The 21443-nt window shown below is 42.7% G+C and overlaps 2 protein-coding genes across 16 annotated transcripts in view; one reads left to right on the top strand and one right to left on the bottom strand.

Annotated features, from left to right (window-relative positions):
- Nucleotides 1–21443, top strand: part of LOC134480843 (large ribosomal subunit protein eL21-like) — a 1068210-nt gene that overhangs the window by 724815 nt on the left and 321952 nt on the right. The gene's annotated exons all lie outside the window — the stretch shown is intronic.
- Nucleotides 1–21443, bottom strand: part of Bcas3 (BCAS3, microtubule associated cell migration factor) — a 459409-nt gene that overhangs the window by 218929 nt on the left and 219037 nt on the right. For all 15 annotated transcript variants that reach the window (XR_010055214.1, XR_010055215.1, XM_039086499.2 and 12 more), the window contains 3 exons: nt 21160–21260; nt 15842–16038; nt 14582–14679 (listed from right to left, as the gene is read on the bottom strand). Coding sequence is in view for 13 of the 15 variants with exons in the window: in XM_039086499.2 (XP_038942427.1) it covers nt 14582–14679; nt 15842–16038; nt 21160–21260 (396 nt within the window). In the remaining 2 variants the exon portion in view is untranslated. The remainder of the gene's footprint in view (nt 1–14581; nt 14680–15841; nt 16039–21159; nt 21261–21443) is intronic.

Here is a 21443-nt window from a genome sequence, read left to right as displayed (position 1 = left end):
GAAAAACTGTCCATTCATTAAACGACTGGTGTGGTGTATGTGGAATAACAACACCTGGAAGGGTCATCTTTAGGGACTCGATTCCGAGACTTCTTTTGACATATTCAGTTCCAACACCAATTCATTTTGTCTTTTCTATGCATTACATAAACTCTTCTGAGGAGACCAAGGCTCATCAGCAACACCAACAAGCACACCAAAGAATATGACTCGTGCCCATCTTAGATCAGCAAGAGAAAAGAAAACAGCGAAGCATAATGGCCAGTGGGGAACTGCTGTGCGTCTCTTCTTTTCTTTATTAGTTTGGTTTTTTTGGGATAGGGTTTCTTTATGAAGCCCTGGCTGTCCTGGAACACACTTTGTAGACCAGGCTGGCCTTGAACTCTGAAGTTCTACCTGGCCCTGTCTCCTGACTACTGGGATTAGAAGATTAAAGGTGTGTGTCACCATAGCCAGTGAACTGCTATATATTTCAATGTTCATCTCCAATGAAAACAAAATAAGTATCTAAACTAAAACGACTTTCTCCCCCAAAGGTAACTCATTTATTTTTTATTTGAGGTTAGCATAGTATAAAACAAACAATAAATCAGACAAACATATGATAAAGTTCATTTATTTATTTTAAAAAGACATGGCGTCAAGAAGCCTGGGCTGGGCTGGTATGGTACTATCTGTGTAAGCAAGGGTGGCTGTGAACTCTGATTCCCTGGCCTCCAAACTCTGCATGGTCATTACAGAAAGTGCTGGGGACTAAACTCAGGGACTTCTGTATCCCGAGCAAGTACTTCTGTACCACTGAGTTGCATCCCTACCCCAAATTGTATAACATAACACACACACACACACACACACACACACACACACACACACACAAATAGGCACCCCTCTTTCACTAATAGATAAAACTAAAATCCCATGAGATGTAACAAATAAACTCACCCACACTAGCCCAGCTTGTCTTCAGGCTCCACAAGACCAGAAGCACTGCCTCTGTTTGATTCTGCCCCAGCTCTGAACCCACAAGGTGTCAGAGGCCTGTAGGTTTTTCCTCTGGTGTCAGCATAGTCGCCGCTTTTCCTGGCTTTGGTTTTCTACCCACACTCCACTTTGGTTTTATTGAAAACCTCACACATGAAACTAGGCTCCACCCAGGTTCTGCTGTGATCATTTGGTTTAAAAGAACTACAGGCCTAAAGGATGCCAAGTTCAGATTTGGGTGAAACACCTGGTTGGAAAATCAACTGGAGCAAGGCAGTTTTCCAAAAAGCTGTACCCTATGGCAAGGTAGCTTTCAATAAAGAATATCGGGGCTGGGGATTTAGCTCAGTGGTAGAGCGCTTACCTAGGAAGCGCAAGGCCCTGGGTTCGGTCCCCAGCTCCATAAAGAAAGAAAGAAAGAAAGAAAGAAAGAAAGGAAGGAAGGAAGGAAGGAAGGAAGGAAGGAAGGAAGAAAGAAAGAATATCAAACACTACCCAACTCATTGTTTTATTCTTATGAGAAGGGAGAGGGAGAACGGCTCCATTAAAAGCCATAGCTGAGCCAACAGTAGGAGCAAATCTTCATAAACCTTCAATTTCTCACCTACTCTTTATGATTCAGACAGGACTTATGCTACCCACAAATGTTACAGAGGACTCCTCAGAAGCATGGATCAAGAGGGTTTAGCTTACTTTTTATTATTTGTATTTAAGTGTACACGGGTATGGGTATATGTATGTGTAAATGCAGTGCCCATGGAGCAGAGGAAGCTGGATGCCCTGGAGCTGGAGTTACAGGTGATTGCAAGCCACCCAACAGGAGTGCTGGGGTCAACCCTGGACTTACAGAAGAGTAGTCAGGGCACTGTACTGCTGAACTATCTCCTCAGACCTAACCTTACGTCTAAAGTATGGTTTTTTTATTCTTTTTTATTCACAAAAGAAACATTTAATTTCTCGAGAGCCTAAAATCCCTTAGAAGAGTGATCTGGAGAACTTTAAAGACTCTTCAACAACACCTAATTTGAAGATCACGGCACTAAAATGAGTCCTAAGTTACCAGGCTTTCAGTATGAGAGTAAGTGCAGACCTGAAGGACACAGGTCCAGCGGCAACAAGGTTTCTTGAAGCTGCCACTCCTGATGCCATCAAGGCCACAGGACTTCTACAGTGACTTTCTCACTTTCTTTTATTCAGTTATACAAATTGGAAACATTCTAGAGATTTGTATTTTTAAACAAATAAAAAAATGTATTTTTGTGTTTCTTTAAACAAAAGCCAAAAATGTACGACTTGGTTGTTCCTTCTCAAAGTTTTGCCTCTCCCAAACCTGGAAAAAAGTTCTTAGCATCAGCTAACACGGATGTGTGGGTTGGGAGGTGGAGGGTGAGAGAGGACACCAAGCCCACCCAATGCCTGAAGTTTCTTCAGAAAAGATAAAACTTTCCAAGTGAAATAGTCATTTTGGTAAATGAAACCAGTTGTAAATTTAGGCAAGTTTTTTCTTTCATTCCAATGTATCACAAGAAAACTCCACACTGTGCTTTAAAGGCCATAAAGCTTTGGCTTAGAGCAGGGTCAGCAAGAGCTGAAACCACTAATGCCATACTCTCCCCAGCAAGAACGAACGGCACGGCCGGCTCAGCACCACTGGGACCCCACTCAACAGCCCCGCCCAGGCAAAAACCATATGCCAAGAACATGCCAGGAACAGCGTTTTACAGCCCAGGGAAATTTGTCCATCTAGGGACTATAATAAACATCCAGCATCCTCTAGAGACCTCTCCTTATGGACATGAAACAACATGTCAAAATGAGAAGAGAGGCACTGGGAATGGAGAGAAGGACAAACAAGGCTCGGACAAAGACAGACACAGAGTGCAAACAGTGTATCAGGAGAGCAGTCACTGTTCCAGTCATCTCAATGACCTCCTGGATTTACTTGTTGTAGGATGAGAAAACTGTGTTTATGTTTAAAAACATGTATGACCTGAATCCAATCTCTTCTCATTGGAAGATATCTTAAATGACAAAGGGATTAACTCCGGCTCTGGGACTATCCTAACTAGGGCTGTTACATCTCTGTTTTCTCAAGGACTACCTGGGACAACAGTAGAGTTGTGGTATACACATATAATGCATAAGAATGTGGGACCAACATTTAATGAGCCTTTTAGGTGTTTGAACTGTGAGCAAAAACATTTAAATGTCATATTCTAATAATCATCACAACACAGAAGACATTTAGTCTTTTAAAAAGATATTTATTTTGTATGTGTATATGCTAGTGCATGAACTTATTTTCCATGTGCATGCCTGGTAGTACTGAGGCCACAAGACCAGGTTGGAGCCTTTGAGACTGGAGTCACAGGCAGTTGTCAACTGCCATTGCTTTGCATTCTTAAGAACTAAGATCCTAAACCCGGGAAAGGGAATAACACTCGAAATGTATATAAGAAATACTCAAGTTAATAAAAAAAAAAAAAACCCACACATACAAAAAAAAAAAAAAAGGACTAAGATCCTGAATTTCATTAGGTATGGGATAGGAATCAAATCTACACCTACTTATAGAGATCACATAACTACAGGACAGAACTGTGCACTCTAACAGTACATTAATCAACAATATAAAGATGCTCAGGACAAATAAATTATGATGTCTTTGAATTGTCCTTTCAAAGACGGTGGCTCGATGCATTCAATGTTTCTGAACCACGGCTACCCCTGAAGAAGAGAACTAAGGACAGTGCCACCATCTCCTGGGATTTTACGAGGCCTTCCTCGGGAAGTAATGAGGAGAGATTCTTGGCAGAGCCTGATACTGTTTGCTGTTATGTGCTATTTGCATAATTATCATGCATAATTTAATAAGTAACACAGAACTAAGACTTAGAAGCAAGGTACTAATATCTTATTTAATAGGCCAGCCCAAACCATTTTTCATGAACATGAAATGAGATAATAAAAACTTTAAAAAGCCAACCAGTATTTTCATTTTTAAAAGGACATCTACTAACTTCCATATATCAATAGGTTCTTTTATAGTTTGTTTGTTTGCTGAGGCAATGTTTTCCTGGGTAGCCCTGGCTGCCCTGGAACTCCCTCTCTAGACCAGGCTGGCCTCGAACTCCACCCGTCTCTGCCTCCCAGTGATGAGATTAAAGGTGTGCACTTCCATGCCTGGCTTTTTTTTTTAAGATAGGGTTTCCGGCATTCTGGGCTGGCCTGGAACTCACTACGAAAACAAGAATGAGCTTGAACTTCTGAACCTTCTCCTTGGACCCTGCATGGTTTCTTTCGTTCTGGGAACCGAGGCTCTTTGCATGCTAGGGAGCAACTCCATAGACGCCTCAGGAGATCTCAACACGATTGTTTCTGAAAGTGTATCTGTTAAAGCAAACTACAGTGGGATTGCACCAGCAATGACAACAGCAATGCAGACCTTACCACAGACCCCTTAGGCTTATTAGTATTTTGAACACATTAACCAAGCAGTTAGCTTTTTGCAAATGTAAAAAAGTGAAGAAATTAAAATGGCGGGCTAGGAGCTGTCAAACTTCAATGATCAGGAAATGAAAAATAAATGTATTTATGTCTTAGGTCTATTTTAGGTTTCTTTTGAGAGGGTACTGCTCTGTAGCCCATGCTGCTATATAGACCGAGCTGGCCTTGATTTCAGAGAGAGATGTCCACCTCTGTTCCCAAATGCTAAGAATAATCCCATACACACAACTTGGGTCTGCTTTCCTATCTGGTTTCTTTCTTAAGGTTATTGAAAAGTTAAGTATTATCGCATATTCTGAGGATGCGGTGGAAGAACAAGTCTGAATAGACACTACAACAAGACAAAAAGCAACCATCATTTTAACATGTGAAAACACAGGTCGAGAAGATGGGATCTGAAGAGCCTTTACACTTTTCCAAGTGGCTAAGAGCTCAGATCTTCGCTGTGGTAAATATTGCAGGGCCAGGCAGTCCACCGGGACTCCTCACTCATATGCTATTCTGCATCTGAGGGTCAAGGTGTCAGCTCCGTTTAGAATCACTGTGCCTTTGGCTTTTCTGAAAGCTTTAACACGTATCTTGAAAAAGCAATTAATATTTCTCAGGGAAGCAGCATCACTTTGCTTCCTTTGCCCCTAGCTCTTGCTATAAAGAATGAACTGTGAGCTTCAAACACCGCTATTTCTTTAGTTTGCTTTCTCGCTGGGTGACAGAGAAGACACGTGACCTTGAGTGAGGAATACCTCAGTGGGACGTCTTTTCTGAGTACAGAGTCCCTTACATGTGACAGTGCTAGCTAGAACTAGAAACGGTTCATAACTTAAAGGTCTCCCTGTGACTGGCATGTGAACCCAGGCGAGCCACTAATACAGGAGCCTGACATCATCAGCTCTACTTTAGAAAGGTTTGCAGTGCCTGTTGAGTGGAACTGATATGACTGTTTTCCTTCAGGATACACACACTATATAATATTGAGTATAAGTAGCTGGGTGGCTAAGGCCATGGAGAGTGGAGGAGTGTGTAAGGGGTTTCCTGAGCTTGCTGCATGCTGAGAAAACCATGGGTAAAAGCCGTCTTCCCTTGGCAAGCACACAGTCTTCATTTGAACAATATGATCTAGAGAAGATGTCATCGGGGAGCTCTGCTGAAATTTCAAGCTTAACTTCCAGGGTTATGTGTCTGTATCTATGCAAATTTCTCTTTGAGGCAGAGTGTCCCCATGTTGTCCATCTGAGCTTGGGGAGCCAAGGAGACACCTTTGTGATTTTCTTGGACAAGTCTTAACCATGAGCATTACAAAGTAACAGGTACTTTCCAGATTAGCCCAGGTTAACACACAAAATTCCATACAATATTACAAAACTCAACCACACCCTCTCTTGGTGTTGCCTAAGACAAATGCATAGGCTGATAAATGTAATTTTGTAATTCTATTACTAATTCTGAAAAGCTCTTTAAAAAAAGTTTGGGATAAATGGAACTTGGATCAGATTTGCAGGTCAACATCCTATGCCATGATGTTGAAATGATAGTTCTTGGAGTCCCTCAAGGGAAGCTGAGAGTCGAGCTAACGTGGCCAGAGAAGTAATGTCTATTACTTTACTGGATGTTTTCCAGCCCTAAACAGAGATCCTAGAAAGCAGAAGTGTGTTAGTCAACGAGATGCAAAGATGAACCCACTGACGCTTTAGGGCGCCACTGAGCAGAGTGCCCTAAAACCGTAATCTTTATTGTTGCTTGCCACAGGAAATGGTCTGTGCAAACATGTGCAAACATGTGCAGGTTTTCCCTAATTTTTAAAATTTTACTTTATGTTCATGTGTACCATATGTGTACCTTGTGACCTTGGAGTCACGAGAGAGTGTCAGATTCCCTGGAACTGTGAGCCACTATACGGTGCTGTGAACTGAAGCCAGGCCTCTAAAGGAACAGCAAGAGCTTTCAATGTCCAAGCAACTCTCCAGCCCCACCACATGCATCTTTTAAAAAAGTGATATGAAATATAACTTAAAACATTCTGCACTCTTGTTGTTCACAAAGGCACAATGGCCACAATACAATGACAAACACACCTAGTTAAAAAGGAGTCCAGGCAACAAAGTTTTCCAGGTGTAGTGGTGTAATGGAGTTGGAGACTCAGTATTACAAACTTCTCTCACTTGACGGTAAAAAGCCTTGTGTGATTGGCAACCAATGATTCAGCTCAAACCATCTTTGCTCTGTGGCACGTAAAACAAGTGTGAAGAGATTCTTATGCTCAAAGACCTTTTTGTTTAAAAACATTACATGTATTATGCATGCATTGCCGGGTGTGTGGAAGTGGGAGATAACCGGCCGCTTTCACCAGGTGGGTTTTGGGGCTCAAACTCAGGCCTTTATCCACTGCACCACCTTGGTAGCCCAGAGAGGTTACCCTTTGCCCAAGGTTGGATTGTAAGGTAAGTAAAACACAACAGAGTCCACACCTGCATCTCCCTCTCCCTCCCTCCTTTGTGCCTGCACTCCACTGTCCCATGATGCTTAGCGTTCCTCATGAATCCTACAGCGCTGCTCCACAAACACGGAACCCCATCCTTATCCTTGTGGCTGCCCTTGGATCATACCACAGAATCCCATTTCTCAACTCACCTTTTCAGTGTGGCACCTGACACAAGGAGAGTGCCACATCAAAAGTATTATTAAAGTCTCTATACAAATCTAGGCATTTGGGGTTGGGGATTTAGCTCAGCGGTAGAGCGCTTGCCTAGCAAGCGCAAGGCCCTGGGTTCGGTCCTCAGCTCCGGAAAAAAAAAAAAGAAAAAAAAAAAAAAAAAACAAATCTAGGCATTTGGCTCAGCAAAATTTGAAGAATTTGCAACTACAGGATTCTCATTAAAGTCATAACTTGTGCAAGTGTCACGATGGTTTCACGATGGTTTCAGATGATGCGTAAACTTCCTTCTGCACCCAATGTCCCAAAGGTACAATGTTCTAATCTCATTTAAGCTTATACTGCCACCCTGAAAGCCTCTTAACTTCAATGAAGAACAACATAAAGAAAGGCTTTTTTTTCTTTCTTTCTTTCTTTTTTCTTTTTTTTTTTTTTTTGTCCACGCACAACTGAGCCCCAGTACTCTGAATATGAGCTTGTCACAGAATGCCCAAATAATTATAGGTTCAAGTCAAGACCTCTGGACCTGCAGACCGTATTGATTACACCTCCATGGAGGAAGGACCCTCCAGCATAGTTTGTACCCACCCATCCTACCAGGGACGGCTATTAAGTATCTGTGACACTAAGAATTTCATCCTTACAAGTGCCAGAACTAGAAAGCCAATGCCACTCAGGCCTGTCAGTTGTTGCCCGAAGCAACAAGGACAAGATGGGGATTCATTGTTCTGGAAAGTCATCTGCCAGCTGCGTTCACACATTTTCACCACCTGAATAGCTGATTCTCTTGACTCCCACATGGCTCATTTCAGCACACACGGTTTTGAAATGAATATTTGATTAGGTAGGGCAGAAAGAGATTTGGACTTATCTGAGGTGTCACCATAATGCACTTTTAAGTAATTCCAAGTATCAGCAGCAAGGTGTCTTAGGATTTAATTTTGGGATAGTTGGGAAATGAACCTGTGATCCTAATTAAGGCAGATTAAATGAGATGAGACACATGAAGACACTTACCACAATGTTAAGCATCTTGCTGCTTATAAACTGCTTCCTGATAGTATTTCCACTGTAGGTTGGCAAAGATCCTACAAACATCTCACAAGCCTGACCTACTGTGAGAAAAGGGTCTCAGACTGACAAGGAAACCTGAAAAATCAGCTCCTCTTTCCAATGTTCAGTTTTATTAAAGCTGAAAGCCATCACCCAGTTCACACCTGAGGGGAGAGAGATAGTGGTGCACTCACACCTGGGGAGAGAGACAGTGGTGCACTCACACCTGGGGAGAGAGATAGTGGTGCACTCACACCTGGGGAGAGAGATAGTGGTGCACTCACACCTGGGGAGAGAGATAGTGGTGCACTCACACCTGGGGAGAGAGACAGTGGTGCACTCACACCTGGGGAGAGAGACAGTGGTGCACTCACACCTGGGGAGAGAGACAGTGGTGCACTCACACCTGGGGGGGGGGAAGAGTGGCGCACTCACACCTGGGGAGAGAGACAGTGGTGCACTCACACCTGGGGAGAGAGATAGTGGTGCACTCACACCTGGGGAGAGAGACAGTGGTGCACTCACACCTGGGGAGAGAGACAGTGGTGCACTCACACCTGGGGAGAGAGACAGTGGTGCACTCACACCTGGGGAGAGAGATAGTGGTGCACTCACACCTGGGGAGAGAGATAGTGGTGCACTCACACCTGGGGAGAGAGACAGTGGTGCACTCACACCTGGGGAGAGAGACAGTGGTGCACTCACACCTGGGGAGAGAGACAGTGGTGCACTCACACCTGGGGGGGGGGAAGAGTGGCGCACTCACACCTGGGGAGAGAGACAGTGGTGCACTCACACCTGGGGAGAGAGATAGTGGTGCACTCACACCTGGGGAGAGAGACAGTGGTGCACTCACACCTGGGGAGAGAGACAGTGGTGCACTCACACCTGGGGAGAGAGATAGTGGTGCACTCACACCTGGGGAGAGAGATAGTGGTGCACTCACACCTGGGGAGAGAGACAGTGGTGCACTCACACCTGGGGAGAGAGATAGTGGTGCACTCACACCTGGGGAGAGAGACAGTGGTGCACTCACACCTGGGGGGGAGAGAGACAGTGGTGCACTCACACCTGAGGGGAGAGTGGCACACTGAGACCTGAGGGGAGAGACAGTGACACACTGACACTTGGGGGGAGAGAGACAGTGGCACAATCACACCTGAGGGGAGAGAGAGTGGTACATTCACACTGCTTCTTCCTAGCATTACAGTATGCTGCACACAAGTCATACTATAAATTTAAAAGTGCCTCTAAGTTGACATAAAACAAGTCAAATTTCAAAGCTGAAACAGACTGTATAAACTTAGCTCAATTCTTGCTTTAATTAAAGACTATGTTAACAAGGGTTTTGTCTGTTTGTGACTGAATCTATCCGGGTTGCCCTTATACTCATAGTTTCAAGCAATCCTCCTGCTTCACCCTCACAGGTAAGTGTGGGGCTGGTGCACCTAGGAAGTGCTTTCATTCTGAAATCACTTACTTTTAGGTAGAGCTGTGAAAGGAGTCCCAGGTGTCCTTGTTCTTGGCACTACAAGCTTCCAGAACTAGTCTGTTCTCAGGAACAACCATTTTCACCTTGAGTATTTACTTTAGCCTTGTCTGTGGATATTCTCAAGCCCATGCAGGGATTATCAGGAGCCCAGGTTCCAGCTTGTAGTCTGGAACAATTTAAAAGTGCATTGCACTAACAACTTAACACTCCTGTCACTAAGACAAAAGGAACTGCCACTCCAGTCTCATTGTCAGCGTGTCACACAGCCTCAGGCATCCGGCTATACGATCATTCCAGCTTCATGCTTTTCTAAGGCTCAAACAGAGGTTTATATCTTGTTTTGTTTTGACTTATTCTCTAAAACTTAACTTTTAAATTTTATACAGATGGTAGGTGTTCAAAGATTGAGAGCAGATATATTGCCCATACTTAACCATTCCTAATTTAAAACGCTAGTCTTATTGACTGAGTTTGGCTGCTCATAGATCAACACTTGAGTCATCGTCTCATTTCACCCTTCCTAATCCTCTTACTGTTCCAACACAATCTTTGAAGACTCAAGAGACAGGCCTAGAGTTTTCGTCACTTTATAATCACACTCAAATGTCTGGAACTCCGTGACTTGTAAGCCTTATCATTTATTCAAAGAACTACCTTTGTATTTCTAAAGAACGTTATGTATTTTAAATTTGGGAATCACTTTAGGAAATAGCTTGAATACATCTCTTAGAAGTAAAGAGAAGACAAATTCTGTGCAGGAATTCTCATTTTCCACTTGAGAGTTCAGAGAGCACAAGGAGCTAGGTAGAAAAGATGACCTTTGAAAGTTCTAGCAGAACTTACAGACCATAAATATAAATAGTTCAGCTTTCCCCAGTCAGCTGCACTGTAACCACTGCCCCAGAATGCTGCACCAGTAAGATCTTCTCGTCAGCACTGTAGACGGTTTAGGATTATGATGGCCAAGAAGGTCTACCTCCGATCCGAATGGCAACTGTGGATCAACTTACAAGCTCTGTCTCCTGTGCATGAAGATCAGAATATCTGTCCTTTAATCTCAGTCCTTTGAATTCTTTGTTGGTAGCATGAATCTCTATGCAAACCAGGACACAATGAGGATGACCTGGATCTCCAAAGGCTCTTATTTAATTATGTAAATCAAGAAAAGACGACACCACGCCATCTTTAAAGTAGGGTGGACAGACCAAGGAACAACAAGCATGTGTCTGTGTTCCCTGCCTTGGGAGAGCTGAAGCAGGATGGCTGGCTCTGCATGGGAAGGCTGATTGTAGGAGGAGGGAATGGAGAAACTAAGTTCAAATGAGACAACAATTAAAATTGCTAAAATAGGTATAAACGATGAGAAGAAATTCTTAAAGTGAAAAGAGAGAACATGTGAAGAAATTAACCTAAAGCTTTGTTCAAAAAACTTATTTAGGATTCAAAAACACAGTTTCTTAAATTATTTGGTGTGTGTAAATATGAACAATTAGTTCAAGACCTATTTGTTTTGGGTAGCTTGTGCCTTAGGGTAAATTCCAAAGACTCTGTTCCAGAATCAAAATCAATGTCCGCTCACCAATCACCTGTGGACTCAATGAGAACCTAAAATGCAGAAACAGGATTTTCCCTGTGCTTACAGCACTAAAGTTAACAGGCTTTGAGAGAGAGAGAGAGAGAGAGAGAGAGAGAGAGAGAGAGAGAGAGAGAGGAAGAAGAAGAAGAAGAAGAAGAAGAAGAAGAAGAAGAAGAAGAAGAAGAAGAAGAAGGAGGAGGAGGAGGAGGAGGAGGAGGAGGAGGAGGAGGAGGAGGAAGAAGAAGAGAAAGAGGAGGAGGAAGAGGAGGAGGAAGAGGAGGAGGAGGAGGAAGAGGAGGAGGAAGAAGAGAAAGAGGAAGAGGAGGGAGGAAGAGGAGGAGGAGGGAAGAGGAGGGAGGAAGAGGAGGAGGAGGGAAGAGGAGGAGGGAGGGAGAGACGGAGGGAGGGAGAGAAGGAGGGAGGGAGGGAAGGAGAGAGAGACTGACTGTCTGTATGTATGTATCTATACATGAAGGAATATAATGGTAATTAGTATGTGGTAAATTGTGAAAGAAAACTCTTAAGCAAAATGGAATAATATCTGGCTTATCTCTTTTGGTTTCAACACACTGTCCTTTGTGTGGTGCCACAATAATACAGAGATAGATAAAATAAAAATTCCACATACAAGGTTTTAAAAACTTCCCCCTTTATTATTTTATTTTGTGTGAAGGAGGTTGTAGCTGCATATATGTCTATGTACCATGTGTGTGCAGTGTTCACAGAGGCATGAAGAGAACACGAGATCCCCTGGTATTGGATTGACAGATGGTTGTGAGATGCTATGTGGGTGATGCAAACTGAACCCGTGTCCTCAGGAAGAGCAACAAGTTCTCCTAGCAGAAGAGACATCTTTCCAGCTCCCAATTACAAGGTTTAAGTAAGATATTTTCACTTTGAAATTTATTATCCATCAGAGAATTTTACATATATAACATATTAAATTTATTTCACTATCTTTGGGAGGTTATTATATAAAATATTATTGCCCCCCCACAGAGTTAGATAGAGAAGGTTCTATCCCAGAAACTGAAGGCCAGCTACAAAACATGCCACAGAAAAAATGAAAAGAAACCACATGAAGCAGTCTAAAATGGAAGGAGGACCCGCAGAGCGATGGGGTCTGAAGAAGGAGGCCCCACACTGGGGACTTCCTGTAAGCAAAGTTCGACAAACTCCAAAGACACAATTCAAATGTGTGGGCCATAATGAAAGCTGCATTTCCTGGCTCAGGGACAATTTCAACAATCTATTGCCTTAAAAAAAATAGTATCATTAGAATTTACCCATAAATGTCTTTCCACAAAGAACTACAATCACTTAGTCTCCCTGTGTTAAACACTGGCAGTACAGTAATTCTGCTAACAGCAGCGGTCTGACTCATGAAGACGGAGGCTGGATAACAGAATATTATATGCTCAGCCAAAGTAATGGGTTGGACAACACAGACTCTTTATCAAAAGGGGCCGAACCATGTGAGGTGGCCCAGGAGAATTACTCACAGAAATCTGATTCCCCATGGCTAACGTCTCTTTGCACAGAGCTGGAGAGAGCTGCATACGTGCTCACTGTACTGGCTGGTTCATGAATGAAACACAGATTTCAAGAGGGAAAATGGGCCTAGAATAACAACAGGGCTTAGGCACCAAAAAAACTCTTTCTTCCTCAGAAGATCGGCAATTTCATAAACTCTGAGGCCTTGACAGCGAAGGAAGCAGATCAAGTGTGAACACCCACTCAACTGCTATTCAAAAATCAACTTAATTCTGTTTTTGCTAAACAAACAAACAACAATACATAATACAATGGATTAAATGGTTCACTGTACTTTTTCTGTATATGTGAAACAACTTAACCTAAAGCTAAAAGTATTTTATGATCAACATGTATTATTACCTCAGGTTACCATATCAAATATGCCTAACACAGGGTAATCACATTAACAACACACTAGTACCTAATAGTTTGAGAGGAAAATTAATAATTTTGCAGGGTTTAAGAATGTAATAAAGGCCTCATCTTAACCAGCACTCTGTTAGCATTGACAGATCAAGACTACACAAATGTTTGTTCCTTATTGATCTCAAAAGTCCCGTTTGATGACTGGACGCAGAAATGCCAGTATGGCGCCCCCCCCCCCCCCCATCTGCCTGCCTGCTGCATGCAACACTCATAGTTTTCAACTTAGAACAGAAAACAGAATGCGCTTTCAAACCGAAACCCCCACGCTGATGTTAAGGTATGAGCTGGCTATAGGCAGCACGGTAAGATCTGAAGTGCAGTGAGTAAAAAAATCAACAGGGGCTGGGGATTTAGCTCAGTGGTAGAGCGCTTACCTAGGAAGCCCAAGGCCCTGGGTTCGGTCCCCAGCTCCGAAAAAAAAAAAAAGAACCAAAAAAAAAAAAAAAATCAACAAACGATTCGTAAAACTCAGAGATCAGACAGAGTCCACGCTTACTGAGCTAGTCAGGCAGCAGTCTTGTAGTGCTCTCCTCTCTGTTTCAGTTTATGCCTCAATCCCATGAGCCTTTTGGGGAATTTTGAAACCACCATAAGACTAAAATTTGCTCTAATCCAACTCTTTGACTACTATGGAATTACTGATGAACCCACGTGTGGGAGACTTGGGACACAACCTTCCATTGAGATCTTCAGACATTCCCCACCACAGCGATGTTCTCCCTTTCTTCACTGATCTTAGACATGAGAAAGGCACTGGCACAAACAACTCAGGGATTCACCAGGCTTTGTCGAGAATACCTCTATAATACTAAGGAAATAACCATCGCCAAAAAAGTCAGCAATGATTCCTGTTCCAGAAATTAATGCGACACATGCACAGGCTGATTGCAAGGCTAGGAAATGAGTAACTGTACTAGACATAGCAGGGTTAAGCTGATGCCTTTCTAAGCTCCATGCTTTCCACAGTGAAACTCACTGAGACAGCATTTGGGCTGTCTCTGCTGCCACGCATGAGGCATGCTGATACTCCACGGGTTGAGTCAATTGAATCCATACATTTTATTTATGCTCTCTGTCGAGGTTGCTGCTTGACATTCCAAGTGATCAAAGGCAAACAGTCATCAACCCCGTAGCCTTCGATACTATGTTCATTACATTTAATCAAGGGCCGGTTCCACTCCCCAGCCCCCAACCCCAATCACAAACACTAAGAATGTACCCAGCAGTTTTCAGTAGCAAACAGAGGCACACCGCTGTATAAAGACGTAGAAAACTCCAAACAGCAAAACAAAAGAGCAAAGAAAACGAGTATCATCCTCTGTAATGTATAAGAAAATAAAATGCTCTGTAAGCATCCTACCTGAGGCAGCATCGATCACGGTGGAAACTCCCCTTCGATCAGAGACTGGACGGGATGACCCTGGCATGCTGACTGGGTCAGAGCGGACCGGCTGGATCCTGCAATGCAATTTAATTTAGTTCACATATGTTACTGGCAAGGAAACTGTCACTTTCTACAACAGACCTTAAATCATGAAGCTGGTATGGCTCACTGCATTAAAGAACCATCCCTCTAATAGCAGACAAAAAAGGAGTTACAGTCCTGAAAACAACTCAAAAGCAAAGCTCTGAAAGCCGTGCACGCTGTCCCCCACTCAACTTCCTCAGGTTAACTTGTGTGGTTTGGTGGAATAAGAAAAGAGTTGAAAAGTTAAAACTGAAGTAAAAAACAAAACAAAACAAAACAAACAAAAAAAAAAGGTAACAGAACTGGAAAAGCAGCAAAATACTTTACAGTGAATATTTTCCAAAGCAAACATAGAAACAGCTCTGACACTCTTCAATTTCATGAAAAGAATCAGAGCTGAGTTCAGTAGAAGACAGCAATAATTCAGGAGTGTGTGTGTGTGTGTGTGTGTGTGTGTGTGTTTTCTCTTTTGTAGTCCTGTCTATCCTGGAACTCTGCGTAGACCAGGCTAGCCTCAAACTCATTGAGATTATCTTGACTTTGCCCCGCAGGGGTTGGGATTAAAGATGTGCATGACCACATTTGGCCATAATTTTAAAGATTTGTGACACCCTCACCAATCATTACTGATGGTTACTTTATTTAGAAGGATAAGACAGGATAACAGGCTGTGTTGTACTATAGAGGTCAGATAATGCAGCTTCTAAAACTTCCATAAAATTATCAATAACAATGTAGTAATCAACTTGAACCTCCACAAACTGGCTTTTAAACACAATATCAAAAGAAAGAATGCTGAAATTAAAGATGTATGCAACTACACCAAGTCAAAGTTTATTAACTGGTTGATAATTCTGACAGAGATGCAGACTGGACTCATTTAAGGTAACCCACTAGTACCTAGCCATATCCCAAGAAGATAAACAGATATTGTATTACATTAAAACGAGCCCTTTGGCATTTAAACGTATGCACATGTTCATTTCAGAACTAAAATATGTGATGCATCGATCAGCTTCTACGTGGTGGCAACAAAGGACAGGTCACAAATGGAGTCAGCAACAGGACACTGTGAATACTGCAGAGGAAACTCATTTCAAAGGAAGATTTGAAACCTGTCTTGCACGTAACTCCCTGGTTCCCCTCTCCTACCTGAGGCTGTTAAGATCTAGATCATCTGTATCAAAGTCCAAGAGCGGCTGTGGTGTGTCACTAGGTCCATGAGACTGTAACACAGAAGAACTAGATGATATGACCGTGGTCTGGCCTGAGGGGTGGATGGTTTTGAACTGGAACTGTGGACCCATCCATAGGCGCCTGTGGGGTCCAGTGTGTGTCACAATTTCAACCTGAAAAAAGAGACATGGTCATTGTTTCAAGGTACTACACCTTAACACCGACTTTCCATCGGAGTAAAATGAAGACAGTCAGAGCACCCAGAGCAAAATACAATCAACATATGACCTACATTGACATTTCTGAAATCCCTTGACTGGGTTTCATCAATATTAAGAATAATTAGTAGGGGCTGGAGAAACGACTCAGTGGTTTAGAGCATGCACTGTTCTTGCAGAAGACTTCAGTCCCCAATACCCACAATGGGTGCCTTGCATGGCTTACAACACTGATTCTAGATGATCAAGCACTCTCTAAATTCTCACGGCAGCTGTACTCAAGCACGCGAGCCCCATACACAAATGAATGTGCACAATTTAAAATAAAATCTTAAAAAACCCAATTGTTTCCACAAGAACTATACTATATAGACCAACCCTAGTATCAGGTATAAGAAGCCTTGTGAATTATTGGTCAGAGGTTTCCAAGAGGCTCACAAAACATTATAGATTATTGCTATGGCCCTTGTATGTGCCCCAGATGTGAAAGGAAGACACCATGCACTTCAGAGACAGAACCTAAAGGATCTGAGCTTGATCTGACCTGAAGGTATCTTCCCTGAGACTAGCTTTCATGTACCAGAATTTGTCATGTGAGCTTCCAGCTATTCAAACCAGGTATGACACCTATGAACCACAACAATGACTAGCAGGGTACAAAAACATTAAGGGCACACTAGTGGCATAATCTGCCTTGGCTGTAAGCAACACTCTCTAATTGAACTAAGATCTGCTTAAAAAAGGAAAATTGTCCCTGGTACTGAAAACCTAGCCAACTACCTGGGAATAAAACAGTCATACAATTTGGTGGACAACCTATAGCATCCACTTTACTAGGCCAGCACAATCTCTAACTATATTTTCAATATTTATCATTATACCTACAGATAAGTTAGTTCTCAACTTTCATCAAGGAGATTTCTCTTTGCAACAGAAGAAAGATCATTACAGAAAACTATAAAATATCAAACTGCATGGTATGCACTCATTGATAAGTGGCTATTAGCCCAAATGCTTGAATTACCCTAGATGCACAGAACACATGAAACTCAAGAAGGATGACCAAAATGTGAATGCTTCACTCCTTCTTTAAAAGGGGAACAAGAATACTCTTGGGAGGGAATAGGGAGGCAAAGTTTAGAACAGAGGCTGAAGGAACACCCATTCAGAGCCTGCCCACATGTGACCCATACATATACAGCCACCAAACTAGATAAGATGGATGAAGCAAAGAAATGCAGGCTGACAGGAACCGGATGTAGCCAGAATATAGCAAATACATAGGCGAATGCCAGCAGCAAACCACTGAACTGAGAACAGGACCCCCGTTGAAGGAATCAGAGAAAGGACTGAAAGAGCTTGAAGGGGCTTGAGACCTCATATGAACAACAATGCCAACCAACCAGAGCTTCCAGGGACTAAGCCACCCAAAGACTGACTCTGGGCTCCAACCGCATAGGTAGCAATCAATAGCCTAGTAAGAGCACCAGTGGAAGGGGAAGTCCTTGGTTCTGCCAAGACTGAACCCCCAGTGAATGTGATTGCTGGGGGGAGGGTGGTAATGGGGGGAGGGTGGGGAGAGGAACACTGGTAGACTTTCCAAAGTCTCCAAGGGACATCCCTGAGGATTGGTTTTTATACTGACAATATATGAGTTGGAATGTAATGAGATAGTTGTATTGTTGCTGATCAGAAATGAAGAGATTCGGCAATTTGTGTCTGGTAGACATGGAGAGAACATTTGAAAAACATCAACTCCAAGTTTCTCCCTGAAGAAGCAGCAAATTGTTCTGTAACAATTTGAAACACCACTGTAACAGTTTGAAAACACCAGTATCTCCTGAGCTGACTGGCAAATATAAAATGAAATGAAAGCAGTTGGACCCAGCCATTGATTGATATTTTTAATGAGATGGTAAGACATAACGACGATAATAACTCAAAGGGAAACTTAGTTAGGTACTCAGGTTGACTCATACTAAGACAAAACAGTCTGAGGCAGATGGGAGTGACAAAAGGAGTGGAGGGATATTACAAAGATTAAGCAAAATTCATGGAAATAAATTAATCTGAGACCAAAAAAACCTATCAAACAGCAGAGTTGTGGAGCGCAGTCCCAATGCATAAATATCTACAGTATGTCTGTGCATCAAAGGCTCAGGGACGATTATGGAAGGGGGACTCAGGGGCAGAGGTACAGGACGTTTGCTGTGAGATTGCATCTCCCATAAAGGTATATCCATAAAGTCCCACCAACATGGCAGCCTAAACATAACCTACACAAGGATAGCACCAACAGACATGCGAATATGGAAGGGGGAGTATTCTGAAAGCCTCTCACGAAACACGACAAGCAACTAAGGCATACTGCAAAACAGTCAGCCTGGAAAACATATAAGCAACATCATACAGATCGAGCAGTTGTATTTATATTTTTGTGAATAAACACACACTATCACTACCAATAACAACAACTAAAGAAAAAGAGGCCATGAAATTTAAAGAAAATGCAAGGTGGGGAGAGTCGTACATAGGAGGGTTTGAAAGGAGGGAAGAGAAAGGGGAAATAATATAATTCCATTGTTATCTCAAGAAAATGTTAACCCAACATTGTAGAAATATACATACATAAACAAACCCGCAATATACACACCACATCATGTATCGAAAACACAAAACTCACATGAAAGGAAAAAGAGTTGAGAGCTGAAAATATGGGTTGTCTGCCTCACGTAAAGACTATCAGATCTAGGGCTGACATATTTGTAAATTCAGCTACGTCAGTATTTACCACAGGCGGGCATGAGATGACAGAAACTAAGCAATTCTTTCACGTTCTGGAAAAATGTGCAGTTGTTCTTGGTTCTCCAACGCTAATTTTATATCACTTTTAAAATCTATTTTTTTATGTGTATGTATTTGTGTGAGGACATGTCACACGTGTGAATGTGCCTACAGAGGGTAAAAGATAGCACAGGATCTCCAGGAGCACAGCTACAGGCAGCTGTGAGCCACCTGATGTGGGAGCTGGGGACTCAGGTCCTCTGGAAGTCAGTGTTCTTAACCACTAAGCTGTCTCTCCAGCCCTCACATCTATTTTTAAATTAAGGAGCTATTATGTTTTCTCTCATGTAGCTGACACTTGATCAAAATGTTTTCTCAACTGTCATAAACATTGACACAGGGATTTGCTCACAGTAAAACAGTAATTCAAACTTTTATAAGCATCACACTCTACATAAAGGGTGGGGGAGGTGAGAGGATTATACAACAGTGTGAGAAGAAAAGTAACTGAAGACGGGGGATGTCACTACAAAATGATCTTACAAATAACAGCTTATACAAATCTTAAGCGAAAACCAACTATACTTCTGCCAGTCTTGATTCTGCTGTATTCACTCTGTGAAAAGGTTTAAGAAGCAGCTTCCCACATTCCTGAGTCCTTGTCCTGATCACTTATATTTAATTACTCAGATTATGACAATTAAGTCTGAACGAAACACGACTGACGAGGTTTGAAGTGCAACTGTGTGTGCAAGTTTGAGAGCGTGCAGGCATCCGATCTAATGACGGGGAAAGACGCAGATCAAGGACACGGATTTCTGTTTCTGGGAGTTGAATTCAGCAATGTAAATTAGGCCACAGATAAAGAACTGTGTGTATTTTAAGCTCAAAACCATCAGTGTCACAGAGCCGAGAGGTGAACAGATGCCTGTGCAATCTCACTGAGGCGAGAGCCAGATGTTGCCATGCTCACGCTCCTGTTGTGTGCAGGACAAACATATTGTATACACTTTCACACTGACAGCACACATTACCCCTGCTTCTAACGGAAAAGCTGAAGTGAAGGACAGTGGTTTCTATGCCAGAACTCTTGGACCAAGCTTGTGCAAAATGGGACATTTTGTCTTGAGATCACAAGGACAGGAGGGGCCTCAGCATGTGGGGAGCCAAACTATTGTTTATTGAGCATCCGTGAGCAGAGCTGTGGTAAAGGAATAAATATACACTATGTAGAAATGGTTTATGCCTCCAGTTTCTAGAGCCACATCAGCTTTCAGCCTATCTTCCTTGAGAATACCGCAAAGGGTTCCACTTTTCAGAGGCACCTGTGTGATAAAAGCTGTCACACTGGTGATGGGATACAGGTTATTATCCTTTCCAATGATGTCAGACTGGAGACAGACACAACAGCATCTGTAAGGAAGTCACTGTGATCGCTCCACTGTGAAATCTGCCCACGTCTCTTTTATTTCAAAGCGCTGTTCTTGAAGACACAGTCACCTAGTAAGGCAAGGAGTGGTTGACTGAGGCTGTTTTAGGGATGATTTAGAGGCAGCATGGCCAGGAAGGGATTCCAGCAGAAACTACGCACAAAATCATGCTCAACTTCCCTTACAAAAGCATTTGGACATCTTATATGCTCTCCATCAAAGCAAACATTTACATGAGCAGAAATATATGTCAATAAAATCCAATGTGTAAAAACTTACAGCAATATTACTCCCATTAATTTATTTATTCAGTTTATATCTGGATTGCAGCCCCTACCCTCTCTCAGTTCCCTATTCCTCTTCTCCTCTAAGAAAGGGAGGGCCCCTGTGGGTACTAACCAACCCTGGTACATCAAGTCACCACAGGTCTAGGCACATCCTCTTCCACTGAGGCCAGACAAGGCAGCTCAGCTGGTGAAACAGAGTCCATAGGCAGGCAACATAGTCAGGAACAGCCTCTCTCCAGTTGTTGGGGGACCCACTTGAAGACCAAGCTGCACATCTGCTATGTAAGTGTGGGGGACCTTGGTCAAGCCCATGTGTGCTCTTTGGTTGGTGGTTCAGTCTCTGAGAGCACCGAAGAGTACAGGTTAGTTGACTCTGTTGGTTTTCTTGTAGAGTTCCTATCCCCTCCTGGTCCCTCAAACCTTCCCTCAACTTGAGACATTCTTAATATGGAAAAACTCATAAAACCTGATGACTCAGAGAGAGTTACCAATTCTCTCCATTTTCCCGTAAGGAAAAGAATAAACACAGATTTCTGTTGTCACTTATTGTAGTAGACCCAATATATCAGTTTTACCTGGGATAGCCATTCTTCATCTTCCTGTCCGCTGTGGTCAGATGCTAAACTGTCATAGGACCCATGTCGAGTAATGGGGCCAGGACTTCCAGGGGGAAGTGCTACAGGAGAAAGAAAGAAAGAAAAAGGACTTGAACCTTTCCAAATTGCACACTGCAGATACAGATAATAACATAGTCAGCTCAAATACACTCTATAACATAAAACACGGGAACAATTCAAAGAACGAATGATCAAGCAAGTGCATAGAAATATTTCCAATTAACAGTAAATGCTGGCTAGGC

Source organism: Rattus norvegicus, chromosome 10 (genome assembly GCF_036323735.1).
Source record: "Rattus norvegicus strain BN/NHsdMcwi chromosome 10, GRCr8, whole genome shotgun sequence".
In the NCBI taxonomy this organism is placed as follows: Eukaryota; Metazoa; Chordata; class Mammalia; order Rodentia; family Muridae; genus Rattus; species Rattus norvegicus.
Note: the sequence above shows the minus strand (reverse complement) of the source record. Positions and strands in the feature narration are given on the sequence as shown.